The sequence below is a fragment of the Pan paniscus genome, chromosome 20 (genome assembly GCF_029289425.2).
Source record: "Pan paniscus chromosome 20, NHGRI_mPanPan1-v2.0_pri, whole genome shotgun sequence".
NCBI classification, from domain to species: Eukaryota; Metazoa; Chordata; class Mammalia; order Primates; family Hominidae; genus Pan; species Pan paniscus.
In genome coordinates, this window is record NC_073269.2 from 60,597,258 (window position 1) to 60,624,410 (window position 27,153).

At 47.6% G+C, this 27,153-nt stretch overlaps 1 protein-coding gene across 1 annotated transcript; it reads left to right on the plus strand.

Annotated features, from left to right (window-relative positions):
• On the plus strand, window positions 1-26,666 carry LOC106634141 (leukocyte immunoglobulin-like receptor subfamily B member 3). The gene is given in 18 exon segments (XM_034946433.3): window positions 1-76; window positions 240-275; window positions 465-746; window positions 895-1,197; window positions 1,420-1,716; window positions 1,971-2,273; window positions 10,138-10,279; window positions 16,685-16,715; window positions 17,131-17,212; window positions 17,376-17,411; window positions 17,605-17,892; window positions 18,041-18,343; window positions 18,577-18,873; window positions 19,126-19,428; window positions 22,182-22,232; window positions 23,454-23,492; window positions 23,641-23,748; window positions 23,751-26,666. Coding segments are annotated over 18 exon segments (3,018 nt in total). The 5' UTR covers window positions 1-42; the 3' UTR covers window positions 23,834-26,666.
• The last annotated feature ends 487 nt before the right edge of the window (window positions 26,667-27,153 follow it).

Sequence of the window (27,153 nt, forward strand, 5' to 3'; positions counted from 1 at the left end):
GGGCTCATCCATCCGCAGAGCAGGGCAGTGGGAGGAGACGCCATGACCCCCATCCTCACAGTCCTGATCTGTCTCGGTGAGATTTGAAGAGGGAGGGGAGCTTCTAACCTAGGAGGGACCTCACCCCACAGCCAAACTCTGGTCCCTAAGGAGACCCCAGGGGCTCACAAAGATCCCAGGGAGGGGAGGGCCTGCTCAGGCTTCAGGGGACAAATCCCTCACAGGGAACTCTCTTCCAGGGCTGAGTCTGGACCCCAGGACCCACGTGCAGGCAGGTGAGTCTGTTCCCAGCTGTCCCAGGTCCCTCCTCCTCACTGGGGACAAGGGGCCACCCCTGTGCAGCTGGGGAGGGGGAATAGCAGTTCTGGGCTGACTGATGGGGGCGTCTGGAGGGTCCTGCAGCTGAGAGCTGAGATCTGTTGGGTGGGAAATGACTTAGAATCTGAACTCTGATTTCCTTCCAGGAATCCTCCCCAAGCCCACCCTCTGGGCTGAGCCAGGTTCTGTGATCATCCAGGGAAGTCCTGTGACCCTCAGGTGTCAGGGGAGCCTTCAGGCTGAGGAGTACCATCTATATAGGGAAAACAAATCAGCATCCTGGGTTAGACGGATACAAGAGCCTGGGAAGAAGGGTCAGTTCCCCATCCCATCCATCACCTGGGAACATGCAGGGCGCTATCGCTGTCAGTACTACAGCCACAGTCACTCATCAGAGTACAGTGACCCCCTGGAGCTGGTGATGACGGGTGAGAGGACACTCAGGGCTCCCAGCCCCAGGCTCTGCCCTCAGGAAGGGGGTCGGCTCTCAGGGGCATCTCCGCTCTCACAGCTCAACCCTGGGGATGATGTGGGAGGTCTGAGCCCCATTTAACACGGTGCCTCCTTCTCTCCTAGGAGCCTACAGCAAACCCACCCTCTCAGCCCTGCCCAGCCCTGTGGTGACCTCAGGAGGGAACGTAACCCTCCAGTGTGGCTCACAGGTGGCATTTGACGGCTTCATTCTGTGTAAGGAAGGAGAAGATGAACACCCACAACGCCTGAACTCCCATTCCCATGCCCGTGGGTGGTCCTGGGCCGTCTTCTCCGTGGGCCCCGTGAGCCCGAGTCGCAGGTGGTCGTACAGGTGCTATGGTTATGACTCGAACTCTCACTATGTATGGTCTCTACCCAGTGATCTCCTGGAGCTCCTGGTCCCAGGTGAGAAATTCACAGCATTGCCTGGAGTTCCCTGAGTCTCCCTGAGTCTCCAGGCAGGTGGGGAGCAGCCGCGTCTCAGGGCAGCTCCAGGTGGGATGATGTTGGGGCGAGAGGGCTCAGGGCTCCTGGGGCCAGAGACACAGGAAGATCAGCGGGGGAGAGGGAGGGTTTGTGGGGAAGCCTGAGGGTCGGCTCCTGGAAACCATGAGCACCTTTTCCCAGGTGTTTCTAAGAAGCCATCACTCTCAGTGCAGCCAGGTCCTATGGTGGCCCCTGGGGAGAGCCTGACCCTCCAGTGTGTCTCTGATGTCGGCTACGACAGATTTGTTCTGTATAAGGAGGGAGAACGTGACTTCCTCCAGCGCCCTGGTTGGCAGCCCCAGGCTGGGCTCTCCCAGGCCAACTTCACCCTGGGCCCTGTGAGCCCCTCCCACGGGGGCCAGTACAGATGCTACGGTGCACACAACCTCTCCTCTGAGTGGTCGGCCCCCAGTGACCCCTTGGACATCCTGATCACAGGTGAGGAGCCCAGCGGTTTCAGTCAGGGACCCAGGCTCTGCACAGGCCCTGCCCGGGGAGCCCAGGTGGTGATGGCCGGAATGAGGGTTGGGGGTCCCAAGGGAGGGAGAGACAGAGAGAGACAGGGGATGGGCAGGGAGGGGAGACTCAGAGAAAACAGAGACAGAGAGACTAAGGGTCCCAGGGAGAGGCCTGGGGAGGTGTCAGCTCAGAGCAAGGTGGGGCAGCCCCTCGCCCATCCTTCTTCTCTCTAGGACAGTTCTATGACAGACCCTCCCTCTCGGTGCAGCCGGGCCCCACCGTAGCCCCAGGAAAGAACGTGACCCTGCTGTGTCAGTCACGGGGGCAGTTCCACACTTTCCTTCTGACCAAGGAGGGGGCAGCCCATCCCCCACTGCATCTGAGATCAGAGCACCAAGCTCAGCAGAACCAGGCTGAATTCCGCATGGGTCCTGTGACCTCAGCCCACGCGGGGACCTACAGATGCTACAGCTCACTCAGCTCCAACCCCTACCTGCTGTCTCTCCCCAGTGACCCCCTGGAGCTCGTGGTCTCAGGTGAGGGCCCTGACCTTGTCCTCTCTGAGCTCAAAGGCTCAGCTCAGGCCCTGCCCCCAGCAGAGCTCTGGGACAATAATGAATGAGGGGAGTGAAGGGGGAAGGTCCACAGGGGAGGGTCCAGCCCATGGGAGGGTGGAAATAGGCAGGGACCTCCCACCCCTGGCTCCCACCCCTGAAGTCTCAGTAAAGAGCATGAAGGGCTGGGAGGAGACGGGGGCGGGGGGGCGGGTGGTGAACCTCAGAGATGCGATTAGACTGAGGGTGGAAGACGGAGACCCCACCCGCTCCCCTCCTGATGTCTCCACCTCAGAATCAGAGCCTCTGGGGGTCCCAAACCCTAAGTCGTGACCCCATGGGTGACAAAACCAGCCACTCCTAGCTCAAGAGAAGTTTCTAGACTCATCTCAATGCTACCTCCAATATTCAGGGTCTGACTTCCAGGGCAGCAGAGGGGAGGGTGTGTTCCATGTGGCTTCCTGGTGCTCCAGGGATGGGGCAGGTGTTCCCTCCGTGGTGTTCAGCAGGGAGGGAGGTGTCTGAGGTTCAGCATTGATGAGTGGAGCAGCGGGGTCTTTCCCACTCCCCAAGCAGGATTCCCAGGAGCCGTCACCTCTCATGGGGGAGCCAGGGTCAGAGGAGATCACAGTCAGGTACTTGGTCTAGGAGTCAGGTGGGAGGAGCCTGGGGAGGTGGGGCTGGGTCTGTGATGGTTCAGCCTCTCCTTGGGAGGTGGAACTTCTGAAAGAGACCATTCCCCTTGCACCCTGGACTCCTCATCTGAATAAGGGGGAGCTGCCTGGATGTGACCGCCCCAAAGCCCCTTCATTTCTGACCTTCTGGGGCATCTGGGATGTGGCTCATCCTAGACCTGCTCCCATCTACAGCCCTCTCTGGCCGTCTCCTAATTCTCCCAATAACTGAGACTTCTTAAGAGTTAAAAAACCAACGGAGATGGGGGCAGGTGCATGCAGTTTTACCCATCCCTCCTGGAATCTCAGCTTAGTAAGACAAAGACACAATATTTTGGAAAAAACAAAAGTTTACAAAACCCCGCTGGTTGAGAGTCTCCCCTCTCTCGTGTACAAGAGAAAATTTCTCCAATTTTCTACCAAAATCAATAGCTGGCACAGCTCTGCAGGACCCCCAGCCCCTGACCTTGTCCTGCAGGATGTGTGATGAGTAGAGGAAGGAGAACAGGCTGGGTGGGGAGGATTTGGGGTCCAGGCCTGACTTGGACACTGGGAAGATGCTGGGGCTGATGGAGGAGGAAGAGAGGCAGGTGAGATGGAGAGAGGACAGATGGACAGTGTATTGGCAGCTCTCATTTCTCATTTCCAAGAGCCCCTGAGTATGAGCCCTTCACCCACACCTGCGGGGTCCCTGGGCCATCTCAAGACAAGAGAGGAGGCTGCTTGGGCCTCGGTGGGATCTGACTCTGATGAGGCTGGAGTCCACCCCAGATGTGCTCCTTTAGAGAGAAGCACCCCAGCTGTGGGTGCCGCTCACACCGCCCCTCCTGTGCTCACCTGGAGGCCTCTGTGCTCAGGGCATCCCTGAGAATAAGGAGGGGCCCTGCACCTGCTCCCTGGACAAGTCAGGCAAGTATTCACAGCACGTCTTTCTGTTTAACTCATTTCTACTCTGCATTTTCTGTATGCACTTGTCCTTTGTTACTTTTTTTCTAAAACTTTTAAAACAGTATTTGAATATATGAATTTATAATATATGAACTTAAAATTGTATGCATATATTATTTAAAAATCCTTATTTATACTCCCCTTTAATTGAGTCTTGATTTAATTTATACATTCAATGTAGAAACAAATTTCTCATTAATATCAAGTCTTCCTCCTTCACACATTAAAAATGAAGATTTTCTTAATGAATTTAAGACATGTTTTGAAATTTTACTCCTAAGAATATTGTATGGTCATTTTAACTTAAAGAATTATTCAACATCTTTAACAATTGATAAGTGAGGTATTTGATTTCTTTATATATATATATTTTATTATTATAGTTTAAGTTCTAGGCTACATGTGCACAATGTGCAGGTTTGTTACGTAGGTATACAGGTGCCATGTTGGTTTGCTGCACCCATCAACTCGTCATTCACATTAGTATTTCTCCTAATGCTATCCTTCTCCCAGCCCCCGACCCCTAGACTGGCCCCGGTGTGTGATGTTCCCCGCCCTGTGTCCATGTGTTCTCATTGTTCAACTCCCATATGAGTGAGAACATGCGGTGTTTGGTTTTCTGTTCTTGTGACAGTTTGCTGAGTGATGGTTTCCAGGTTCATCAATGTCCCTGCAAAGGACATGAACTCATCCTTTTTAAAGGCTGCGTAGTATTCCATGGTGTATATGTGCCACATTTTCTTAATGCAGTCCACTGATGGACATTTGGGTTGGTTCCAAGTCTTTGCTATTGTGAATAGTGCCACAATAAACATATGTGTGCATGTGTCTTTGTCATAGAATGATTTATAACCCTTTGGGTATATGCCCAGTAATGGGATTGCTGGGTCAAATGGTATTTCTAGTTGTAGATTCTTGAGGAATCGCCACACTGTCTTCCACAATGGTTGAACTAATTTACACTCCCACCAACAGTGTAAAAGCGTTCCTATTTTTCCACATCCTCTCCAGCATCTGTAGTTTCCTGACTTTTTAATGATTGCCATTCTAACTGGCATGAGATGGTATCTCACTGATGTTTTGATGTGCATTTCTCTGATGACCAGTGATGATGAGCATTTTTGCATATGTCTGTTGCCTGCATAAATGTCTTCTCTTGAGAAGGGTCTGTTCATATCCTTTGCCCACTTTTTGATTTTTTTTTTTTGTAAATGTGTTTAAGTTCTTTATAGATTCTGGATATTAGCCCTTTGCCAAATGGGTAGATTGCAAAAATTTTCTCCCATTCTGTAGGCTGCCTGTTCACTCTCATGATAGTTTCTTTTGCTGTGCAGAAGCTCTTTAATTAGATCCCATTTGTCTATTTTGGCTTTTGGTGCCATTGCTTGTGGTGTTTTAGTCATGAAGTCCTTGCCCATGCCTAGGTCCTGAATGGTATTGCCTAGGTTTTCTTCTAGGGTTTTTATGGTGTTAGGTCTTACATTTAAGTCTTTAATCCATCTTGACTTAATTATTGTATAGGGTGTAAGGAAGGGATCCAGTTTCAGCTTTCTACATGTGGCTAGCCAGTTTTTCTAGCACCATTTATTAAATAGGGAATTCTTTCCCCATTTCTTGTTTTTGTCAAGTTTGTCAAAGATCAGATGGTTGTAGATGTGTGGTTTTATTTTTGAGGGCTCTGTTCTGTTCCATTGGTCTATGCATCTGTTTTGGTACCAGTACCATGCTGCTTTGGTTACTGTAGCCTTGAAGGGTAGTTTGAAGTCAGGTAGCGTGATGTCTCCAACTTTGTTCTTTTTGCTTAGGATTGTCTTGGCAATGCGGGCTCTTTTTTGGTTCCATATGAACTTTAAAGTAGTTTTTTCCAATTATGTGAAGAAAGTCAGTGGTAGCTTGATGGGGATAGCATTGAATCTATAAATTCCTTTGGACAGTGTGGCCATTTTCACAATATTGATTCTTTCTATCCATGAGCATGGAATGTTCTTCCATTTGTCTGTGTTCTCTTTTAATTCATTGAGCAGTGGTTTGTAGTTCTCCTTGAAGAGGTCGTTCACATCCTTTGTTAGTTGGATTCCTAGGTATTTTATTCTCTTTGTAGTAATTGCAAATGGGAGTTCACTCATGACTTGGCTCTCTGTTTGTCTATTATTGGTTTATAGGAATGCTTGTAATTTTTGCACATTGATTTTGTATCCTGAGACTTTGCTGAAGTTGCTTATCAGCTTAAGGAGATTTTGGGCTGAGTCAATGGGGTTTTCTAAATATATAATCATGTCATCTGCAAACAGATAATTTGACTTTCTCTTTTCCTAATTGAATACACTTTATTTCTTTCTCTTGCCTGATTGCCCTAGCCAGAACTTCCAACACTATGTTGAATAGGAGTGGTGAGAGAGGAAATTCTTGTCTTGTGCCGGTTTTCAAAGGGAATGCTTCTTTGCCCATTCAGTATGATATTGGCTGTGGGTTTGCTATAAATAGCTGTTATTATTTTGAGATATGTTCCATCAGTACCGAGTTTATTGAGAGTTTTTAGCATGAAGGGCTGTTGAATTTTGTCAAAGGCCTTTTCTGCATCTATTAAGATAGTCATGTGGTTTTTGTCATTGGTTCTGTTTATGTGATGGATTACATTTAGTGATTTGCCTATGTTGAACCAGCCTTGCATCCCAGGGATGAAGCTGACTTGGTCATGGTGGGTAAGCTTTTTGATGTGCTGCTGGATTTGGTTTGCCAGTATTTTATTGAGGATTTTTGCATCAATGTTCATCAGGGATATTGACCTAAAATTCTCCTTTTTTGTTGTGTCTCTACGAGGCTTTGGTATCAGGATGATGCTAGCCTCATAAAATGAGTTAGGGAGGATTCCCTCTTTTTCCATTGATTGGAGTAGTTTCAGAGAGAGTGGTACCAGCTCCTCTTTGTACTTCTGGTAGAATTCGGCTGCGAATCCTTCTGGTCCTGGACTTTTTTTGGTTGGTAGGCTATTAATTATTGCCTTCATTTCAGAACCTGTTATTGGTTTATTCATAGATTCAACTTCTTTCTGGTTTAGTCTTGGGAGGGTGTATGTGTCCAGGAATTTATCCATTTCTTCTAGATTTTCTAGTTTATTTGTGTAGAGGTGTTTACAGTATTCTCTGATGGTAGTTTGTATTTCTGTGGAATCAGTGGTGATATCCCCTTTATCATTTTTCATTGCATCTATTTGATACTTCTCTCTTTTCTTGTTTATTAGTCTTCCTAGCGGTCTATCAATTTTGTTGATCTTTTCAAAAAACCAGCTCCAGGATTCATTGATTTTTTGAAGGGTTTTTTGTGTCTCTATCTCCTTCAGTCCTGCTCTGATCTTAGTTATGTCTTGCCTTCTGCTAGCTTTTGAATTTGTTTGCTCTTGCTTCTCTAGTTCTTTTAATTGTGATGTTAGGGTGTCGATTTTAGATCTTTCCTGCTTTCTCTTTTGGGCATTTAGTTCTATAAATTTCCCTCTACACACTGCTTTAAATGTGTCCCAGAGATTCTGTTATGTTTTGTCTTTGTTCTCATTGGTTCCAAAGAACATCTTTATTTCTGCCTTCATTTCATACCCAGTAGTCATTCAGGAAGAGGTTGGTCAGTTTCCATGTAGTTGTGTGGTTTTGAGTGAGTTTATTAATCCTGAGTTGTAATTTGAGTGCACTGTGGTGTGAGAGACAGTTTGTTGTGATTTCTGTTCTTTTACATTTGCTGAGGAGTGGTTTACTACCAATTATGTGGTCAATTTTGGAATAAGTGCAAAGTGATGCTGAGAAGAATGTGTATTCTGTTGATTTGGGGTGTAGAGTTCAGTAGATGTCTATTAGGTCTGCTTGGTTCAGAACTGAGTTCAAGTCCTGGATATCCTTGTTAACTTTCTGTCTCATGGATCTGCTCTGGTTTCTCCCCATCTTTGTGGTTTTATCTACCTTTGGTCTTTGATGTTGGTGACCTAGGGATGGGGTTTTGGTGTGGATGTCCTTTTTGTTGACATTGATGCTACTCCTTTCTGTTTGTTAGTTTTCCTTCTAAGAGTCAGACCCCTCAGCAGCAGGTCTGTTGGTGTTTGCTGGAGGTCTATTCCTGCCAGACCTTATTTGCCTGGGTATCACCAGCAGAGGCTGCAGAACAGCAAATATTGCTGCCTGACCCTTCCTTTTGAAGCTTCATCCCAGAGGGGCACCCACCTGTTTGAGGTGTCTGTTGGCCCCTACTGGGAGGTGTTTCCCAGTCAGGCTACACGGGGGTCAGGGACCCACTTGAGGATGCAGTCTGTCCGTTGTTGGAGCTCGAATGCCGTGCTGAGAGAACCACTGCTGTCTTCAGGGCTGTCAGACAGGGACGTTTAAGTCTGCAGAAGCTGTCTGCTGCCCTTTGTTCTACTATGCCCTGCCCCTAGAAGTGGAATCTGTAGAGGCAGTAGGCCTTGCTGAGCTGTGGTGGGCTCCACCCAGTTCGTGCTTCCAGGCATCTTTGTTTACACTGTGAGCTACTCCAACCTCAGCAATGGTGGACGCCTCTCCCTCCATCCAGCTGCAGCATCGCAGGTCGATCTCAGACTGCTGTGCTAGCAGTGAGCAAGGCTCCGTGGGTGTGAGACCTGCCGAGCCAGGCACGGGAGGGTATCTCCTGGTCTGCCAGTTGCTAAGACTGTGGGAATAGTGCAGTAGTTGGTCAGGAGGGTACTGTTTCTCCGGATACAGTCTGTCACGGCTTCCCTTGGCTAGGAAAGGGAAATCCTCCGACCCCTTGGGCTTCCCAGGTGAGGCGACACCCCATCCTGCTTCAGCTCGCCCTTTGTGGGCTGCAGCCACAGTCCAACCAGTCTCAATGAGATAAACCAGGTACCTCAGTTGGAAATGCAGAAATCCGGCTGCAGACCGGAGCCATTCCTATTCGACCATCTTGGAAGCGACACCTATTTTTTTTTAAAGAAGGATAGGTATCCATGAGAAAGTGACTGGTTTCTTTATGTTCTTTTTATTTGTTATTCACCCACTAGAGAATGGTTCCTTTCTAATTACTCTTCAATGATCTCCTTTAATTTCTGGTACAATTTTAGAAACCATAATACATGGAAATTTTATTTCTTTATTTCTAAATTACATGCCAATATTTCTCAAATATTAACGTGTATATAACTACATAATAAATACATATCTGAAGTTTTACATATATACACAGGTTCTATACATTACACATGATGTGAGTGGAGGTATATCTAAACACATTTTTATATGTATTCATCCATATGCTTCACATATTTGACATGACAGGTCTTTACAGGTTTGTTATTGGTCTTCTTATCTAGATTCACACTTGCTAGAGCAGAAGTATTCATTTATGAACCTCGGATAGCACCAGCATTTAACATATGCATATCTCTGTGTGTGGGCATGTGTGCACCTGTATCGCATTCTAGGGGTTACTGCCTGTATGAGGAATTAGTTACCTAAGGATTAAACGGAAGATGAAACCCTAGGTGAAGTGGTTGAGGGCATGAAGGGGAGGCAGACCCAGACTTTCACCCCTTTGTGTTCCTGACATTCAAGAGCCCCTGAGGTCCAACCCCTCCTCCATGGAGCCTGGGTCCTCAGCTGGTGGATCCGTGAAACTCATCTCTGGGGAGCATTGGCTTTTGTGGTCCTGCACCTGCTCCTTGCAGCCTGTTAGGGCTCAGAGAGGACACAGAGAGCACACAAGGTCCCAGGCTGCACAGAGAGCACATAAGGTCCTGGTTATTTCTGTATTGGGGACCACTTACCATATCCATGCTGAGCTCCTGGGGTGCAGGAAAACTCTCCCAAATGACTCAGGAGCTGAGTTTGGATTTGTAGAACCCAGGAAGTCTGAAACAATTCAATGAGGAGACTGGAGGGAACCCTGCTACAGCAGAGGAAGGGTTTATTGAGGAACTCCATAAAACTCATGTCAAGAGACACAGGGGAAAAGAATAATGCAGAGCCCAGGAGTGAGGCTGGGCTCAGGGCTCTTCTCCACTGTTTTGATTCTCAGAAGCAGCTGAGACCCTCAGCCCATCACAAAACAAGACAGACTCCACGACTAGTGAGTGAGGAGATGCTCTTAGTTATGGGACTGGCACAGAGGGTCAGGTCCTGTAAAGGGGAGGTGGGTGCCCTGGGTGGACATACAGGGGTCTCGGGGTGATTCCGATCTGCCCTGACCTCTGCGACCTCTTTGTCCAGCATCCCTAGGCCAACACCCCCAGGATTACACAGTGGAGAATCTCATCCGCATGGGTGTGGCTGGCTTGGTCCTGGTGGTCCTTGGGATTCTGCTATTTGAGGCTCAGCACAGCCAGAGAAGCCTCCAAGATGCAGCCGGGAGGTGAACAGCAGAGAGGACAATGCAGCCTTCAGCGTGGTGGAGCCCCAGGGACAGATCTGATGATCCCAGGAGGCTCTGGAGGACAATCTAGGACCTACATTATCTGGACTGTCTGCTGGTCATTTCTAGAGACAGCAATCAAAATTTGAGTGCAAGGAAACTGTCGGTGGTGATTCCTAGAAGATCATTAAACTGTGGTACATTTTTTTGTCTATGAATGTTGACTTCCCTTGACTGGATCCCCTTTTTTTCCCATCCCCAGACATGAGGCTCCATCCCACATGGCACCGTTGGGTCCACAACTCTGCACACCTGCGTGCTGTGGTCCACGGCATGTGACACAGTCTTCCTTATTCCTCATTGTCACACTCCTTGATGTCACTTACTGAGTCCCCGTCTCTTCAGTTCAGAGATCCAAACCTGAACCACCAACTAAATCAACGACAGGAGATCAGATTCCAACCAGGAAAACATAAATCCACCCTGCTGCCCTGACACCCTCTCTGTACCCTATGAGCCCTTCCCTCTTTCTCAGATGCTATCTGTGTAATTTCTCCTGAAATATCACCACTTGGAATCATCACACTGGCATTTCAAGTGACACCACAGCTATGCTGATTCTGAAAAAGACATCTCTAAAATGCTGTAATTAGTGGTATCTACCAATTTCTGTGACATAAATATTTTTCTCATGGCCCAAATCAAGGTGCCAATGGGTTCTCACTGAATACAGGGCTGGGAAGCAAGGGACAGAACTGTCTTCACTAATGAGCACCAGGGACCTGTGGCACATCCCACTGAGAGCTCACCCATATACCTACAGTCCTTTCTATTTCAGAGGCAATGATCACTTCTACTTCAGTGTTATGGCACAGGTCAAATGAAATTCTGACACTGTTATCCTAGCATATCCACAAAAGACAAACCTATTAATATCTGATGTGAGAGATAACACGGCTCACTTAAAAATCCAAGTACATGCCGGGCGCGGTGGCTCACACCTGTAATCCCAGCACTTTGGGAGGCCGAGGCAGGCAGATCACGAGGTCAGGAGATCGAGACCATCCTGGCTAGCATGGTGAAACCCCTTCTCTACTAAATATACAAAAAAAAAATTGGCCGGGCGTGGTGGTGGGCGCCTGTAGTCCCAGCTACTCAGGAGGCTGAGGCAGGAGAATGGCATGAACCTGGGAGGCGGAGCTTGCAATGGGCCGAGATTGCGACACTGCCCTCCAGCCTGGGTGACAGAGCAAGACTCCGTCTCAAAAAAAAAAAAAAAAAATCCAAGTACAACATAAGAAAAATGTTAACAGAACTATGCAGGTTCGATGAAAGAATATTTTTTGAGATGGAGTTTTGCTTTGTTGCCCAGGCTGGAGTGCAATGGCACAATCTCGGCTCACTGCAACCTCCACTTCCCAGGTTCAAGCAATTCTCCTGCCTCTGCCTCCCGAGTAACTGGACTACAGGTGTGCACCACCATTCCCGGCTATTTTTTGTATTTTTAGTAGAAACGGGGGTCTCGCCATGTTAGTGAGGCTGGTCTTGAACTCCTGACCTCAGGTTATCCACCTGCCTCAGCCTCCCAAAGTGCTGGGATTACAGGTGTAAGCCACTGTGCCCAGCTGATGGAAGAATTCTTAAATGACTCGTCCTACTTTCTGCTGGTCCAGGCACTCCTTGGCTTGGGGCAGCATCCCACCAGTTTCTGCCTCCATCTTCTCAATGCTTACATCTACCTGGTTGCCTCTGTCTTCACACCCATTCTTCTGTTTGTGTCTCTTCTCTTCTTCAGATTATGATATCACTCAGATCAGATTAGGACCCATTCTAATTCGTTGTGATCTCTTGATCATGACTTAAATGCATTCGCAAAGACTCTATTTCCAACTATGTTCACATTTATAGCTAATGGGTCTCAGAATTTTAACATGTATATTAGGGGAACAAGTCAATTTATAACAGTGTCTACAAGAAAAGTATGCATAGAAATACATTTAACCAAATACAAAAATTAGGTGGGTGTGGTGGTGCACGCCTGTAATCCCAGCTACTCAGGAGGCTGAGACAGGAGAATCGCTTCAACCCAGGAAACAGAGGTTGCAGTGAGCTGAGATCTTGCCATTGCACTCCAGCCTGGGCAACAGAGTGAGACTCTGTCTCAAAAAAAGAGAAATACATTTAACCAAAGAGATGCAATACGTATACATTGACAATTTTAAAATACTGCTCAAAGAAATAACAAAAGACCTAAACGAGGAAAAAGTCATCCCAGTATCACAAATCAAAAGGCTTAAAATTAGTTATCTCCCTCTAGGGAACCTAGACTAATACACTCACCCCCTCTCCTTGTTCGGAGGCTCTCCTGGCTATCAGCTTTTCTCCTCTGTGCTTTCCATGTCCCTGTGGTTCTCTGGTGAGCCCCATCATGCTGTCCTAGAAGATCCACTTAGAATTTCGGTATTTACTCACCATTTTGACTCCTCTTAACGAGACAGGCACATGCCAGCTGTTTCCATTCATCCAACCTGAACCTGAGCCCCCGATCATTTTTTCTACCACTTTTCAGTCCTGGGAAACTCAGTCCCAATGTGCTTGTCATTCATTTGAGAATAATTTTCATTTTCTCCAGTAGTTTTAAAATTACTTTGTATCTATTCTAGATATCGTTTGCTCTATCACAGTTAAGACATTAATGTTATTTATAAATTTGTGCACATTAAACTCATGATCTTTCATTTCTGTAAAAATGTCAACTATTTTCTTTGCAAGTATTTACTGACTAACATACTCCTTATTTCCTTCATTCTGAAAGTGTGACACGTAGAGATATATCTGTTTCCTCTTCTCACTCTATTCCTTGTGTGCATTAATTATCTTTTCTATTTTTTTCATTTCTAGTTTTTCTCGGATGACTAATGAAAAATTTAATAAATATTCTACACCAATACAATGCTTATCATTTTAGCAGTGTCTGGTTCTTGATGAAAGTATTTCTAAACGTGTTAATGTAATTTACTATTTTTCAGATCACAATAGCTTCCTAATTCATTTCTATAATTGCCTGTTTTTTCTCTAATGGACTCTTCGATTTTTATTCCTCTGGGGTGGGTTTTTCTCCCACACACCTGATCTTCCATACAGGGTTTCTCCCAGGGCTGACTCAGGAAGGAAAACTGATGACGGGCATTTTTGTAGCTGCTCCTGCCCTGCGGTGTCCATGCTCCCAAGCATAGAATCAGCTCTGTGTTATGCCCGGCATGGTGGAGCCCATGAGACCCTCACATTCAAGTGCCAGAGATGCCCGGTCCAGCAGTGATAAAGCGAGACTGTGTCATGCACACCCGGGAAGGTGGCTCAGTGCTGAATGTGGCCTGGGTCACCAAGCTGAGCAATCCCAGATTCTGTCCACAAATACAGAAGAGAGGGAGCCACAGTCTCTCTAGGGTCCCACGGTTTCCTCCACTTTTTCCTTTGTTCTGAGAGAAAGACAAAGTGCCATGACTGCTCTGTGGGCTGGACAGATGCCTGTTTTCACCTGCAGGCTTGAACTCAAGCTGAGGTCTTGAGCATTCCCAGGTACTGACAAAGCACCTTAGATTGTTTCTAGAAAACACTGAAAAATTAACCCTTTTGTTAATGATGTAGAAACAAACCCTGCCCTGAACCAAACTCCTGAAATGCTCAGGTTAAACTTTGTAACCCCATCCCTTCACTGCAGATACCCAGTAGGAAAGTCACATGAGCAAGGATGAAATGACTTTGGTCAAACTCAGACCCCACAGGGCCAGGAAGGCCTGACGGAGAGGAGGCTCGTGTTGCCAGGTCTCAGATAAGAACTGTTTCTAAGGACTTTTAAAAAAACCCCATAAGAAACTCTTCCATGTCTTTCACCCCTCTCCTGCTTTGACAAGGTTTATTACTAGATATTCTTTAGGACATCAGGAATGCAGATAGGATGCTCTCGAGAGAACACTTGCCCAGCAATGGCATCTCCTCCAATGGACTGACAGCAACTCTGGCTTTGAACCTGTGGAACCAGGGAACTCTGTTTCTAAGCAGCTCTGTCAGCCTCTCCCTTGTTGCTGATAAGAACTTCCTTTACCTCTCTATGTACAGAGAGCTCTCTCTACGGTGCTTTTCCTCTACTCTCATACCACAACAGTCATCAACACAGGAGACTTGTAGGATCAGATGTGTGGGATTGTTTCCCAGACCCAATAGCGAAGAGCAGCTGGGTGTCCTCTAAGTCGGCTCCGAGCTGTCTACCCAGACACAGTCCCAGATCCCACAGATTGAAGGCCCATTCCCCAAGATTGCCCCCACACACCATTCCCAAGTCCAGACCTCCAGAACTTCTGACTGACTGGCTTCAAGTTGGGGATCCCATGCCCCACTCTTTGGGTTTGATTAATTTGCTGTAGCAGCTCACAGAACTCAGGGAAACACTGACATTTCCTGGTTGAATACAAAGCACACTGCAGAGGACACAGATGAAGAGACTCATAGGAGGAGGCATGGGGGAAGGGACTGGAGCATCTATGCCCTCCCTGGGCACCACCCTCCAGGAACCTCCGCATGCTCAGCCATCCAGAAACCCATGAAACCCATTCCTCCTGGGCTTTTTTCATGACATCAGCATTTCCTCCCACAAGGAACAGGGTGAGACCATCTTCTGGGAGGGTCTTAAGAGCCACCATCAGAAAGGCAGGGAACATTCGAGTCTTGCCTTGGGCAGGTGAAGGAAGGGCAGGAGGAGGTCAGAGGCCTCCCCTAAGGCCTAACACAGCCAACACTCTAACAAAAGACTGTAACTAGTGGTATGAGTGGTATGGGGTTATAAGCCAGGAACCGCGGGTGAAAACCAGTGTGTATCACATCACACTTCCCTCTCCAGACGCACTGTCTTGCCATGCCACGCACTCCAGATTGTAATCTTTGCTTCTCATTCCCAAATACATGCAAAATCCAGGTGACCCTGGAGCAACGCAGCCTTGAATTCCTGGGGTCTCTTGTATGCACACTCTCTTCAACCAAACGGGGATCATAACTATGGCATTTGTGGGATGCAAATCCTGTGTGTACGAATGGCAGACTTTCCCTATACATGGTGCAGTGGAGCCAGCTTCAGGGCTGGAGTACGGGCAGGTTTTGTGACATGTGGGCCACGGACTGGAGCCAGTTCCCTTGTACACCAAAGAACAACTGTACTTAGAGATAATTTTCTCTAGATTTTTGTTTTGTTTTGTTATTTTAGGTTATAAGCATTGGATAGAACATCCAGTGCCGCCTTGTCTACCCAGGATATGCTGCAAGGCCCACTCTATGGAAGTCCCTCTAACAAATGCTCTATGAACACCCTGGTGTTAATGCTTCTTTCTTTGGAATCCCAGCAGCTCCACTGGACAGTTTGGTGCACTCCTTTGATGGAATTCCTCTGGGCTGCTTGGGGTCCACTCCAGCCTCAGGTGTAGCTGGAGGACGCAGTCTCCCACCTTGGTCTGGAGCCCTGAGGCCCTCACTGTCATTGCAGATCCCAAGGTTCCTCTCCCACCTCCATTCAGTGGTGGAAAACTCCATTCTAATTACCCCTTGAAGGTCCCGGGACCCTCTGGCCTCTGTTCTTTCTTGTGGATCCACCTACACTTGGGAACTTCCTCACCTCGTTTTTTGCTCATGACATTGATGCTCTGGGTATTTCAGAAATGCCTCATGTACATTTCTCCATTAGGGTCAGATGTGACATCTTGAGTGGACTCATCAATCATCTACACAGACTGGGGAGTACAACATCCAGATCCTTTCAGGTCCCAAACACCTCAGGTCTTACCCTGGTCTGGAAATCAAGCACAAATGAGCCCCTCCCAATGTCCCAGGCACCACTGACCCCACAACCACTGTGACCAGTGGGATTCATGACAACAATCTGCAAAGGAGGAAACTCAGGCTCAGAGATGGGACACTACAAACCAAGGTCACGCAGGCAGTGGATGATAACCAGTCATCAAATAAATATCAACTCCCTCCCTAACTCCTCAAATCAAAGCTCAAACATAAGTCATTGTTCCCAAAATGTTGACCAGGAATTGAGGTGCAGAGGGATGGCTAAGGACGCAAGGAGCACCGAGGAGGCAGGAAAGACTCAGAGGTTTGTTCCCGGGGGGAGGGAGTGGATGCTGTAGCAAAAACATTTAAAAAGGGGAAGTTAAGAGGGGACTATTTGGTTGAAAGAAAACCCACAATCCAGTGTCAAGAAAGAAGTCAACTTTTCTTCCCCTATTTCCCTGCATTTCTCCTCTGTGCTCACTGCCACACGCAGCTCAGCCTGGACGGCACAGCCAGATGCGAGATGCGTCTCTGCTGATCTGAGTCTGCCTGCAGCATGGACCTGGGTCTTCCCTGAAGCATCTCCAGGGCTGGAGGGACGACTGCCATGGTAAGGACCCCACAACACTGAGCTGATGGACGGCTGAAGGAGGGAGGGTGACCATGTGGGAGGCCGTGAGAAGGAAGGGGAAGCCTCCGTTACCCTCATCTGGAAGGGCAGACACAGGAAGCACCAGTTCTATTTGCTGCTATGTCCTGGCTCTCAGAGAGACGAGGAGAAACCAGACAGACAGTGGCTGGGGGTCAGGAAAGACCCCATTTCTGTCTGAAATGTCTGCAGAGGGCCCGGTGCCTGCCCCAACCTCAGCCCTAAAAAAATGAGAGTCAGGCTCCTGGGAGGGTAGTTCCGCTTCCTGTGTGGCTGCAGATGACAACACCCCATGCGAAGGACCCAGCCTCTGAGTGTCCACACAGGGTGGGAAGGAGAGGAGGCTATTTCTCTCTGTGTGTCTCTGTCCTGCCAGCACCGAAGGCTCATCCATCCGCAGAGCAGGGCAGTGGGAGGAGACGCCATGACCCCCATCCTCACCGTCCTGATCTGTCTCGGTGAGATTTGAGGAGGGAGGGGAGATTCTAACCTAGGAGGGACCTCACCCCACAGCCAAACTCTGGTCCCTAAGGAGACCCCAGGGGCTCACAAAGATCCCAGGGAGGGGAGGGCCTGCTCAGGCTTCAGGGGACAAATCCCTCACAGGGAACTCTCTTCCAGGGCTGAGTCTGGGCCCCAGGACCCACGTGCAGGCAGGTGAGTCTGTCCCCAGCTGTCCCAGGTCCCTCCTCCTCACTGGGGACAAGGGGCCACCTCCGTGCAGCTGGGGATGGGGAATAGCAGTTCTGGACTGACTGATGGGGGCGTCTGGAGAGTCCTGGCCTGAGAGCTGGAATCTGTTGGGTTGGGTGGGAAATGACTTAGAATCTGAACTCTGATTTCCTTCCAGGGTCCCTCCCCAAGCCCACCCTCTGGGCTGAGCCAGGCTCTGTGATCACCCAGGGGAGTCCTGTGACCCTCAGGTGTCAGGGGAGCCTGGAGATGCAGGAGTACCATCTATATAGAGAAAAGAAAACAGCACTCTGGATTACACGGATCCCACAGGAGCTTGTGAAGAAGGGCCAGTTCCCCATCCCACCCATCACCTGGGAAGACGCAGGGCGGTATCGCTGTTACTATGGTAGCCACACTGCAGGCCGGTCAGAGAACAGTGACCCTCTGGAGCTGGTGGTGACAGGTGAGAGGACACTCAGGGCTCCCAGCCCCAGGCTCTGCCCTCAGGAAGGGGGTCGGCTCTCAGGGGCATCTCCGCTCTCACAGCCCAGCCCTGGGGATGATGTGGGAGGTGGGAGCCCCATTTAACACGGTGCCTCCTTCTCTCCTAGGAGCCTACAGCAAACCCACCCTCTCAGCTCTGCCCAGCCCTGTGGTGACCTCAGGAGGGAATGTGACCCTCCAGTGTGGCTCACAGCTGGCATTTGACGGCTTCATTCTGTGTAAGGAAGGAGAAGATGAACACCCACAATGTCTGAACTCCCATTCCCATGCCCGTGGGTCATCCCGCGCCATCTTCTCCGTGGGCCCCGTGAGCCCGAGTCGCAGGTGGTCGTACAGGTGCTATGCTTATGACTCGAGCTCTCCCTATGTGTGGTCTCTACCCAGTGATCTCCTGGAGCTCCTGGTCCCAGGTGAGAAATTCACAGCATTGCCTGGAGTTCCCTGAGTCTCCCTGAGTCTCCAGGCAGGTGGGGAGCAGCTACGTCTCAGGGCAGCTCCAGGTGGGATGATGTTGGGGTGAGAGGGCTCAGGGCTCCTGGGGCCAGAGACACAGGAAGATCAGTGGTGAGGCCCCGGGGGAGAGGGAGGATTTGTGAGGAAGCCTGAGGATCGGCTCCTGGAAACCATGAGCACCTTTTCCCAGGTGTTTCTAAGAAGCCATCACTCTCAGTGCAGCCGGGTCCTGTCGTGGCCCCTGGGGAGAAGCTGACCCTCCAGTGTGGTTCTGATGTCGGCTATGACAGATTTGTTCTGTACAAGGAGGGGGAACGTGACTTCCTCCAGCTCCCTGGCCGGCAGCCCCAGGCTGGGCTCTCCCAGGCCAACTTCACCCTGGGCCCTGTGAGCCGCTCCTACGGGGGCCAGTACAGATGCTCCGGTGCACACAACCTCTCCTCCGAGTGGTCGGCCACCAGCGACCCCCTGGACATCCTGATCACAAGTGAGGAGCCCAGCGGGTTCAGTCAGGGACCCAGGCTCTGCACAGGCCCTGCTGGGGGAGCCCAGGTGGTGATGGCCGGGATGAGGGGTGGGGGTCTCAAAGGAGGGAGAGACAGAGACAGGGGTGGGTGGGGACCGGGAGACTCAGGGAAAACAGAGGCAACCAGAGACTGAGGGTCCCAGAGATGGGCTTGGGAAGGTCTCAGCTCAGAACAAGGTGGGGCAGCCCCTCACCCATCCTTCTTCTCTCCAGGACAGATCCATGCCAGACCCTCCCTCTCGGTGCAGCCAGGCCCCACGGTGGCCTCAGGAGAGAATGTGACCCTGCTGTGTCAGTCACAGGGATGGATGCACACTTTCCTTCTGACCAAGGAGGAAGCAGCTGATGTCCCGCTGTGTCTAAGATCAAAGTACCAATCTCATAAGTACCAGGCTGAATTCCCTGTGGGTCCTGTGACCTCAACCCACGCGGGGACCTACAGGTGCTATGGCTCACTCAGCTCCAACCCCTACCTGCTGACTCACCCCAGTGACCCCCTGGAGCTGGTGGTCTCAGGTGGGGGCCTTGACCCTGTCCTCTCTGAGCTCAAAGGCTCAGCTCAGACCCTGCCCCCCAGGAGAGCTTTGGACACTAAGAAAAGAGGGGAGTTGGCCGGGCGTGGTGGCTCAAACCTGTAATCCCAGCACTTTGGGAGGCTGAGGCAGGCGGATCAGGAGGTCAGGAGATCGAGACCATCCTGGCTAACACGGTGAACCCTGTCTCCGCTAAAAAATGGAAAAAATTAGCTGGGCATGGTGGCAGGTGCCTGTAGTCCCAGGTACTCAGGAGGCTAAGGCAGGAGAATGGCGTGAACCCGGGAGGCGGAGCTTGCAGTGAGCCGACATCACGCCACTGCACTCAAGCCTGGGTGAGAAAGCGAGACTCCATCTCAAAAAACAAGGAAAAGAAAAGAAAAGAGGGGAGTGAAGGGGGAGGGTCCGCAGGGGAGGGTTGAGCCCATGGGAGGGTGGAAATAGACAGGACCTCCCACCCCTGGGTCCCACCCTTGTATTCTCAGTAGGGTAAAGAGCAGGGAGGGCTGGGAGGAGATGGAGGTGAACCTCAGAGGAGATGAGATTAGACTGAGGGTGGAAGACAGAGGCCCCACCCACTCCCCTCCTGATGTCTCCACTTCAGAATCAGAGCCTCTGGGGATCCCAAACTCTAAGTCCTGACCCCATGGGTGACAAAAACCCAGTCACTCCCAGCTCAAGAGAAGTTTCTAGACTTGTCTCAATGCTACCTTCAATATTCAGGTTCTGATTTCCAGGGAAGCAGAGGGGAGAGTGGACAGTAAGGGTGTGGTCCACGTGGCTTTCTGGTGCTCCAGGGATGGGACAGATGTTCCCTCCGTGGTGTTCAGAGGGGAGGGAGGTGTCTGAGGTTCAGCATTGATGAGTGGAGCAGCGGGGTCTTTCCCCCTCCACGAGCAGGATTCCCAGGAGACATCACCTCTGGTTGAGACTCTCCACTGTCTCATGTACAAAACAAAATATCTCCAATTTTCTACCGAAAGCAACATCTGGCACAGCTCTGCAGGACCCCACACCCCGACCTTGTCCTGCAGGACGTGTGATGAGTAGAGAGCAGAGGAGGGAGAACAGGTTGGGTCAGCAGGATTTGGGGTCCAGCCTGACTTGGACACATGGAAGATGCTGGGGCTGATGGAGGAGGAACAGAGGTGGGCGAGTTGGAAAGAGGACAGATGGACAGTCCCTTGGCAGCTCTCATTTCTCATTTCCAAGGGCCTCTGAGGATGAGCCCCTCACCCACACCTGTAGGGTCCCTGGGCCATCTCAAGACAGGAGAGGAGGCCTTGGTGGGATCTGACTGTGATGAGGGTGAAGTCCACCCCGAGTAGAAATGAGTGATACACAACACGTGCTGTGAATAATTCCCTAACTTGCCAGGGAGCAAGTGCACGGCCCCTCCTTAGTCTCAGGGGTGTCCTGAGCCTGAGCCCACCAGGTGAGCACAGGAGGGGCCGTGTGAGCGGCACCCACAGCTGGGGTGCTTCTCTCTAAAGGAGCACGTTTGGGGTGGACTCAACCCTCACCACAGTCAGATCCCCCCAAGGCTCTGTGCTCAGGGCACCCGGAGACTAAGGAGGTACCATGCACCTGCTCCCTGGACGAGTTAGGGAATTATTCACAGCGCGTCTCGTATGTCACTCACTTCTACTCTGTATTTTCTATACGCCTTTGTCCATTGTTGCTCTCTCCTTTCCTAAAACTTTTAAAGCAATACTTCAATATATAAATTTATATTTTTTATTTCAATTATATGAACCTATTATTTAAAAATATGTAATTCTACTTCGCCTTCATTGGGCCTTTATTTAATTTATACATTCAATGTAGACATCCATTTTTCATTAACCTCAAGTCTTCCTCCCGTACATATTAAAAATTGAGGTTTCCTTAATGAACTTCAGAAGTGTTTGGATGTTTTAAAGCACAATGGCCCGAGGGAAACTGACCGGGCAGCTCCCTGTGGCATGGGAAACCCGGGGGAGGTCAGCGGGGGCTACAGTGCAGCTCAGCCCTGGGCCTGGGGGGTTCATGCCAAATCTTGTCCAATCACTGGATGATTCTAACATCTAACTAAAAGTCTTTTATATGAAAAAAGTGCTTTAAATTGTTAATTTAGATTTAAATTAGAAGGGGGCAATTTGGTAGTGGGTTAATATGAAATACAATGAATACACCTAAACCAGTAACTTTCTGATGGGTACTTATCTCTTGTTTTAAAAAATGTAAAGGAATCAAATACTTCACCTATAAATTATTAAAGGTGTTGAATAATTCTTTAAATTAGAATGAATATAATTTAAAAAAATTTTTTTTGAGGTGAAGTTTTTCTCTTGTTGCCCAGTCTGGAGTGCCGTGGTGCAATCTCGGCTCACTACAACCTCTGTCTTCTGGTTTCAAGCAATTCTCCTGCCTCAGCCTCCCGAGTAACTGGGATTACAGGCATCCGCCACCGCACCTAGCTAATTTTTGTATTTTTAATAGAGACGGGGTTTCACCATGTCGGTCAGGCTGGTCTTGAACTCCTGACCTTGTGATCCGCCCATCTCAGCCTCCCAAAACGCTGGGATTATAGGCGTGAGCCACTGTGCCTGGCCTGAATATAATTTTGTAAATGTCTACCCAGGACACCCACCTCTCCTTGACAGGGAGGTTATATAAGTTATACATAACCTTATATAGAATTTGTTATATAAGTTACCTCTGAATATGTCTCTTCTCCTCTGTTTTGATTCTCAGGAGCAGCTGAGACCCTCAGCCCACCACAAAACAAGTCCGACTCCAAGGCTGGTGAGTGAGGAGATGCTTGCCGTGATGACTCTGGGCACAGAGGGTCAGGTCCTGTCAAGGGGAGCTGGGTGTCCTGGGTGGACATTTTAAAAAATTACATTCATTCTAATTTAAAGAATTCTTCAACACCTTTAATGATTTATAAGTGAAGTATTTCATTCCTTTACATTTTAAAAATAAGAGATAACTATCCATGAGAAAGCTACTGCTTTGAGTATATTCATTGTATTTCATGCTAACTCACTACTAAATTGCTCTGTTCTAACTGCTTTTCAATGAATCTCCTCTAATTTACTAATACAATTTCTATAAACCATAAGAAAATGGGAAATTTTACCTCATTATTTCTAAATTATGTGCCAATATTTCTCACTTTAAATGTCAATATGTATGTAACTACATCTTAAATAAATATCTGAAGTTTTACAAATATACATATTTATGTGTGGTTAAGTAAGATACATTTGAATATGTGTGTAAGTATATCCAAATTCATTTGATGTATATTCATGCATATGCTTAATATATTTGATGTGGTAGGTGTTTACATGTTTGTTCCTGGTCTAGATTCACCTAGATTCACGCTTCATAAAAACACATACTGATTTATGAACCTTGAGTGACACCTCCACTTAGCATATATATATATTTGCATGTGTGTGTGAATGTGGGCAACTGTATCGCATTCTAGGTGTTACTGCCTATATGAGGAATTAGTTAACTAGAGATTAAATGGAAGATGAAACCCCAGGTGAACTGGCTGAGGCTGTGTGAAGAAGAAGCACCCCCAGACTTTCACCCCTTTGTGCTTCTGACACTGGGGAGCCCCTGCAGACCAACCTCTCATGCATGGAGCCTGGGTCCTCAGCTGGTGGATAAGTGAAACTCTCATCTCTGGGGGAATTGGCTCATGTGCTCCTGTGTCCCTGGCTGCACAGACAGTGCACAGGGCTCAGTGACTTCTGTATTCCCTTGCAGATCCTGAGCTCCCAGAGAGCAGGAAAACACCCTCCCCAAATGCCTCAGGAGCAACATTCGAATTTCTAGAATGCAAGAAATCTGAAATAATTCAATAAGGAGACTGGAGGGAACCCTGCTACACAGGAAGGGTTTATTGAGGAACTCCCTAGAACTCATGTCAGAAGACATAGGGGAAGATAAGAATGCAGAGCCCAGGGGAGAGGCTGGCTCAGGGCTCTTCCCCTCTGTTTTTATTCTCAGGAGCAGCTAACACCCTCAGCCCATCACAAAACAAGACTGGTGAGTGAGGAGATGCTCTCGTTTATGGTGCTGGGCACAAGGGTTGGGTCCTGTCAAGGGTAAGAAGGTGCTCTGGGTGGACATCCAGATGTCCTGGGTGAAGTTGATCTGCCCTGACCTCTGTGACCTCTTTGCCCACCATCCCTAGCCTCACACCCCCAGGATTACACAGTGGAGAATCTCATCCGCATGGGCATAGCTGGCTTGGTCCTGGTGGTCCTTGGGATTCTGCTATTTGAGGCTCAGCACAGCCAGAGAAGCCTCTGAGATGCAGCCGGGAGGTGAACAGCAGACAGAAGAATGTACCCTTCAGAGTGGTGGAGCCTCGGGAACAGATCTGATGACGCCAAGAGGTTCCGGGAGACAATTTAGGGCCGATGCTATCTGGACTGTCTGCCAATCATTTTTAGAGGGAGGAATCAGTGTTGGATTGCAGAGACATTTTCTGGAGTGATCTATGGAGGACCATTAACATGTGATACCTTTCCTCTCTATTAATGTTGACTTCCCTTGGTTGGATCCTCTTCTTTCCCCACCCCCAGACAGACATGAGGCTACATCCCACATGGCAGCGTTGGGTCCACACCTCTGCACATCTGTGTGCTCTGGTCCATGGTGTGTAACCCAGTCTTCTTTATTCCTCATTGCCACACTCCCTGGTGTGCTTTATTGAGCCTCCATCTCTTCGATTCAGAGTTCCAAACGTGCTTCAGTAACTAAATCAATGGGAGAGTATCGGATTTCAACCAGGAAAAGATAAATCCACCCTGATGCCCTGACACCCTCTCTGAACCCTACGAGCCCTTCCCTCCTTCTCACATGCTACCTGTGCAGCTTCTCCTCAGATCATTGTGTAACCATCACTGCCATCCTGTTCCACACATGGTCATCTCCCTACACCCATTCAGCAGCCACTCCCCATTCCCTCTTCCCTCCAGCACCTGCTAACCACAAGTGTGCTTTCTGTCTCTACGGATTTGCCTATTCTGTCTGAAAACATTTCAATCTCCTTTGACCTGTGAGCTCCTCACTTCGAGACTTCCTGCCTTTCCAGGCAGAACCAAAGTACACCACGTCAAAAGCAATGATAGGCATTTGCAGTGTGTTGGTGATCCACGAAAGGAAAATCATGGAAGTAGGATAGAAATCCAGCTGCAGACAAGACCTCAGGTCGATGAATCTTGACAAGCAGTTGAGCTGTTTTTTTCTACTCACCTAGGACAGTCAGACAGAAGTATGCAAAATGACTGGGGCTGATTCTTTTCTGAATTGTCCCAAACAGCAAGAGGACTTGAGTCCTAGCATTAAAGAGTTCAACATGTCTAGGTCCAAGACCACTGTTGTGTTTGAAGGATGTAAAACCCTGCTGCATAGGATGGAATATTTGGAGGGAGGATCCTGAAAAACATGAGGGATCAAATAGTCCTCAACTTTCTAGGACAAAGGGAGCAGCTATTTGACATCTACCCTCCAGAATAAAGAAATCTTATCATTCACCATCTACCCTCTAGAATAAAGAAATCTTATCATTCACCATCTACCCTCTAGAATAAAGAAATCTTATCATTCACCATCTACCCTCTAGAATAAAGAAATCTTATCATTCACCGTCTACCCTCTAGAGTAAACAAATCTTATCATTCACCATCTACCCTCTAGAATAAAGAAATCTTATCATTCACCGTCTACCCTCTAGAGTAAACAAATCTTATCATTCACCATCTACCCTCTAGAATAAAGAAATCTTATCATTCGCCATCTACCCTCTAGAATAAAGAAATCTTATCATTCACCATCTACCCTCTAGAGTAAACAAATCTTATCATTCACCATCTACCCTCTAGAATAGAGAAATCTTATCATTCATCATCTACCCTCTAGAATAAAGAAATGTTATCATTTGCCATCTACCCTCTAGAATAAAGAAATCTTATTAAGGACATTTTCAAAGCCTTAACAGAATATGAATGATTACAATATTATGTTTTACCTATACAGCATCTTCCAAGTTCTAGTTTGGTTGTGCCAGGCCAAACATTTGAGCCAGATTTTGGCAAGATCAAGCAGGAGACTCTGGCATCTGTCGCTGATTACCTTCCCACCATACCTGGCCACCAGCCTTTCCCATGGACCCCACGTGTGTCTCCAGACTCTCGGGTATGAATCCTGTGAACACACTGACCTCTGCTTTCTACATGACTGACAAGCACTATGAAATTTGCATAAATATGAATAGAAAATATACTGTCCCCACATCCCCTAAAATAAAACTGAGTCCTCACCCATGGGCTTTTGCTGGATTATACTAAGAAAAGGCAGGTCTTATAGCACACATTCCATAGACTCACATCTCAGAGAAGATTCCTTCCACAGGCTCAGGGTCCTGAACACACTGCTCCACTCTCAGGGCTCGGAGACACTCTGCATGTGGGTCTTCACCCCATCCGGGAGCCCTAATTCCTTCTTCCTCCGTTTTTCATACAGTGATTTTTCCCAGTACTGCTGTCTACTTTCCTCTGCCAGAAATTCCTTGCTGGATCCATGGCAATCTCCTCAGGGCTCCTATTTCATAAAAGGGAAATGGAATTCTTCATATGCCTTAAAAAGTAAAATAATTATCCAAACAATATAAAATACAAACACCCATCTAGCAAAATATTTCTTAGTACATCATGAATTCAAATATATATCGTACAAAATGACTGAGGATTTTATTAATTTTGAGCAATATTGAGGTTTTCTCATAGTATCTTTTTATTGTTAACTTCAAACTAAATAACAATCATGTCTGGGAATAAAATGTATAAGATAGTTATTTAGAAAAATTTGGAGATTTTTCCTTCCTTGTCCAGTAAATACTTAACATTTTATGTGCAATGTATGTCATAAATATGGGCATTCCCCCCTTTGAGGTATGTGTTCATTAATATACACACATATATATACTCACAGACACATATATACTGTACAGTGGCATCTACACATACTATATATCCACACATAATGTATTTGTATGCAATATGTAAATATATACACACATAACACCTAGAGTAAGTGTATATATACAATATATCAGAATATATATGTGAATTCTTTTTCCATACAAACTGTGTAACATTTCTTCACACATCTACACACATATATACCGTGTGTGTATACATATAGTGCTTATGTACATAATAGGTAAATATATACACAAATTAACATATATATGTATACATACATAGAATTTGTTTTTCTATATACAAACCCTATAACATATGTAACTAGAGAGTTTTACCATATGTATGTAATTCAGATTGAACATTAAGTTGTACACTCATTCATTTTTTTCTTAACCTCTCAGTTCTTGATAAATATTTCTTTGAATCACCAAATATATACAAATTTATGTTGTATATATTTCAATAACCCATGGTTAGATGAATGAAAATTTACAATTATTTTATCATTTTTTATACCATCTCTCTTTTTATTTTTTTTTTTAACACAGATGAGTCTCACTATGTTGCCCAGGCTGGTCTTGAACTCCTGGGCTCAAGTGATCTTCCCACCTCAGTCTCCCAAAGTGCTGGATTACAGGTGTGAGCCACCGTACCCAGCACTTAATACCTTCATTAAAACATAAAACTTCACTTTTTTCAAAAAAGTTTTGTATTAT